The 3,548-nt window shown below is 36.8% G+C and overlaps 1 protein-coding gene across 1 annotated transcript; it reads left to right on the top strand.

Annotated features, from left to right (window-relative positions):
- Positions 1-38: 38 nt before the first annotated feature.
- GCSAML (germinal center associated signaling and motility like) lies at positions 39-3,021 on the top strand. Its single transcript, XM_004391175.2, has 3 exons — positions 39-1,093; positions 1,207-1,235; positions 2,121-3,021. The coding sequence occupies exons 1-3, from the start codon at positions 970-972 to the stop codon at positions 2,361-2,363; spliced, it is 396 nt and encodes a 131-aa protein (XP_004391232.2). The 5' UTR covers positions 39-969; the 3' UTR covers positions 2,364-3,021.
- The last annotated feature ends 527 nt before the right edge of the window (positions 3,022-3,548 follow it).

Below are 3,548 nucleotides of genomic sequence, written 5' to 3'. Positions count from 1 at the left end.
CTTTGAGATGTTGAGTTTATGCAGGGACCTCTCCTGGACCTCACAGTATGCATTTCTGTTTATATCTTTGGTTATATATTGGAGCCCTGGTGGCACAGTGGTTAAGAGTTCGGCTGCTAACCAAAAGCCTGGCAGTTCGAATCCACCAGCCACTTCTCGGAAACCCTACCGGGCAGTTCTATTCTGTCCTAGGGGATTGCTATGAGTTGGAATTGACTCGATGACAATGGGCTGTGTTTATGTGCTTCTCTATTATTAAAGTTATTGCAAATATGGTGTTTCCATAAGCTCTGTCTTTCCAGTGAATTACCAGATCTAAAGGAAGTAGTGGAGCTGGCTAGTCTAAAGTGGAGGTAACAAGTGAACTTCTGAGTTTAAAGACTAGGACCCTGAAGGGTTAAAGGAAAGCCCTGAAGTTTGGGGCTGGGTGGTCTGGAGCTCAGGGAGTTATATGGACCACTGTGTTGAAGCTGGCACCCTTTGATCTAGCCCCAGATGGCTAGGGATGAGATTACCTAGCCTTAAATGTCTAGAGATGAGCTAAAAGGGCTGCATGGGTAGCTGGGGTCTTAACTAGCCAGGAAACGGAAGCCAAGATTTCCAAACAATGCATGTGGAGTGGGATATGATATCCACCATACAATTTGGCATCAGAGATGCATGATCTTGGTGTCCCTGGACTGGTTTGTACAATTGGTGCAGTGAGCAGGGTGAGATGACTTGATTGCAAAATTCCCTACTCTTAGATGCAGTAACTAACGACAACAAAATTACTTCAGTATTCATGAATTTAATCAACCTGAGTGCGTACGTCTTTAATTTAAAATACTTAGTAATGCTTGTTATTTCTGTACCTATCTTTATAATGGTTGTTCATCTTGAAGTACTTGATTTTTTGGTGATATTTTTATAGAAATTGTTTCTTAAATTTCCAGCTATAATTACACTAGCATACTTCATTGTCATCCCATGTTTGTTGAAAAAATTGTATTACCTAGTTCCAAAATCCACTTTGTTCTACAGACTTGGCATGTGTTCATTTACGTGATGGATCTAATATGGCTAGAATATTGCCAGGGAGTCAGAAGTTCAGGTGATGGGTCTGTTTATAATTTACCTCTGCATGCAGTCTTTTCAACCTTTCCCCCAGTCTGTCACAGTCCGAAAATCTTATGTTGGTGTCTTTATTTTTTTTTTTTCCTCCAGGTCAAGAAGTTTCGTCTACTTCTAATCAGGTAATAAAAATTTTATTATATATTTCTGATAAATACCAAAATACAGACAATGTTCTTCAAGAGTAGCTGTAGGTCTTTCTTTGTTTATAATTCCTGAATGGATTTATACAAGTATTTCATATTTTAAATAATTTACTTGTTAATTTTTATGAAAAATGGAGTAAAATCACAAATTAAAAGGTATTTTAACTGATTTTGATATCTAGCAAGTTCCCAATATCACTGAAGTCACATATTGTAATTTTCAACAACTATTATAACAAAAACAAGTTAAATCAAATATGTCTGCACTCATAATCCCATCACCATAAAACATGGACTCCTTAGTTTTTCACATTCCCTTCCAATTTTTGTGTCCACATACTAGTATTTGTATTTATGTAAATAAACATGGTTGAAATCAATAATATGAAAAAACGTTGCTTCTTTTTAATACTACACCAAAATCATTTTAATTATTTAATTAGCATATAATAGCTTGGTGTTTTTATTTTTCTTTCTTTGACTACCTATGGAGTTGAAAAGGTGGCTAAACTCTAAATTTTATTAATAGCATTTTATCTTATAACATGTATTTTTATGTAACTTAGTTACTTATTGAGTTCTGATCATTGCATATATTTCTTATCAATATGTATGACCTAAAGCGTATGGCTACTTTTCTCTAGATGTTCAGAGAAATGTGTCATTCTTTCTTCTTTTATTCTTTTGAGGTGAAATAAAAGCAGAATGAGTGGTCGCGTGGAGCATGGGACACAGGGCTACAATGAAGTCTCTGAGACACCAGGGCTCTATCTGTGGACATAGAAAGAAGGAGAGATGGGGCACTGAGTTCATTTTTGATGGATTCTTTTCCTTGATTTCTTTTCTCCTTGTGCTTGGCAGGATAATGAGGATAACAACGGTTTGGAGGAAGTTTGCTATACCATTATTCATCATAGCCGCTATCAAACGTCCTCCCTGAGCTCCAACGATGATGGTTATGAGAACATTGACTCCAACACAAACAGAGTGAGAGAATTCAGAGATGGGTCGGCAACAGAATATGCCCTTCTCAGGACAGCTTGTGTTTCCAGACGTTCTTCCTGCACCCACGAGCCTGATTATGAACTTGTGCTGCCTTACTAGAAATCCTCATGCTGACTGGCCATCTTGCATGTAACAAAGGTGATAAAGAATGAGGAGATCCAGGGGAGTCTTCTCTCTCAGCTGCTCCTGAAACATCCACTCCTGGTTAGAGGTTAGACATGACATAAGTGTACAGTACTAACCTGGGCAATTCTGAAATATGACATCTCTGTGGTGTAGGTCAAACTATATAAATTGACATGATGACATAGAATATTCTGCATACTTTTGTTTGTAAGATTTGAGGTCATGAAGATAATAGAAAGCCTTCTTAGATCAAGAAGCATCTATAGATGTATATTCTAGAATCTTCCATCCCCGTTTTATGCTCTCCCAATTTTGAATGCAACATCTCCACCCCCACTTATCTATTTTATTTTTGAGGTATAGTCCACTCAATAAACTTTTTCGTATTCAGTAATTAATTTTTTGAGTAAGGATTCTTTTATTCAGCATATCATTTTTGAGATTCATCCACATTTAATCTTATATCAATAATTTGCACCTTTTTATTGTTGAGTAGTGTACTGTTGTTTGGATATGCCATAATTGGTTGATATAATTATATGTTGATGAACATGTGGGGTATTTACAGTTTTTGATGTTATGAATAAAACTGCTATGAATATTCTTGAATATCCTGCATTGTGTGGTTGTTGCTGTTAGGTGCCGTCGAGTCAGTTCCACCTCACAGTGACATTATTTACAACAGAAGAAAACTTTGCCCAGTCCCGTGCCATCCCCACAATCTTTGCTATGTTTGAGTCCATCATTGCAGTCACTGTGTCAATCCATCTCATTGAAGGTCTGCTTTTTTGGTGACCCTCTACTTTACCAAGCATGATGTCCTTTTCCAGGGATTGGTACCTCCTGATAACATGTCCAAAGTGAGACAAAGTCTTGCCGTCCTCGCTTCCAAGGAGTATTCTGGCTGTACTTCTTCCAAGACAGATTTGTTTGTTCTTCTGGCAGTCCATAGTATATTCAATATTCTTCTCCAACACCATGTTTCAAATTGCATCAATTCTTTCTCAGTCTTCTTTATTCATTGTCATATAAGTATATGCCCATCTTTATTTTTATTATTATTTTTTATTATTGTACTTTAGATGAAGGTTTACAGAACAAACAAGCCCCTCATTAAACAATTAGTACACATATTGTTTTGTGAAATTGGTTACCAAC

The sequence above is a fragment of the Trichechus manatus genome, unplaced genomic scaffold (genome assembly GCF_000243295.1).
Source record: "Trichechus manatus latirostris isolate Lorelei unplaced genomic scaffold, TriManLat1.0 scaffold02414, whole genome shotgun sequence".
NCBI lineage: Eukaryota > Metazoa > Chordata > Mammalia > Sirenia > Trichechidae > Trichechus > Trichechus manatus.
Note: the sequence above shows the minus strand (reverse complement) of the source record. Positions and strands in the feature narration are given on the sequence as shown.

Coding starts and splice junctions, on each gene's coding strand:
- GCSAML (XM_004391175.2), top strand. CDS start 970: ATGTTTGTTGAAAAAATTGTATTACCTAGTTCCAAAATCCACTTTGTT. Junction 1,094..1,206: donor CCAGGGAGTCAGAAGTTCAG/GTGATGGGTCTG, acceptor TTTTTCCTCCAG/GTCAAGAAGTTTCGTCTACT. Junction 1,236..2,120: donor TTTCGTCTACTTCTAATCAG/GTAATAAAAATT, acceptor TGTGCTTGGCAG/GATAATGAGGATAACAACGG.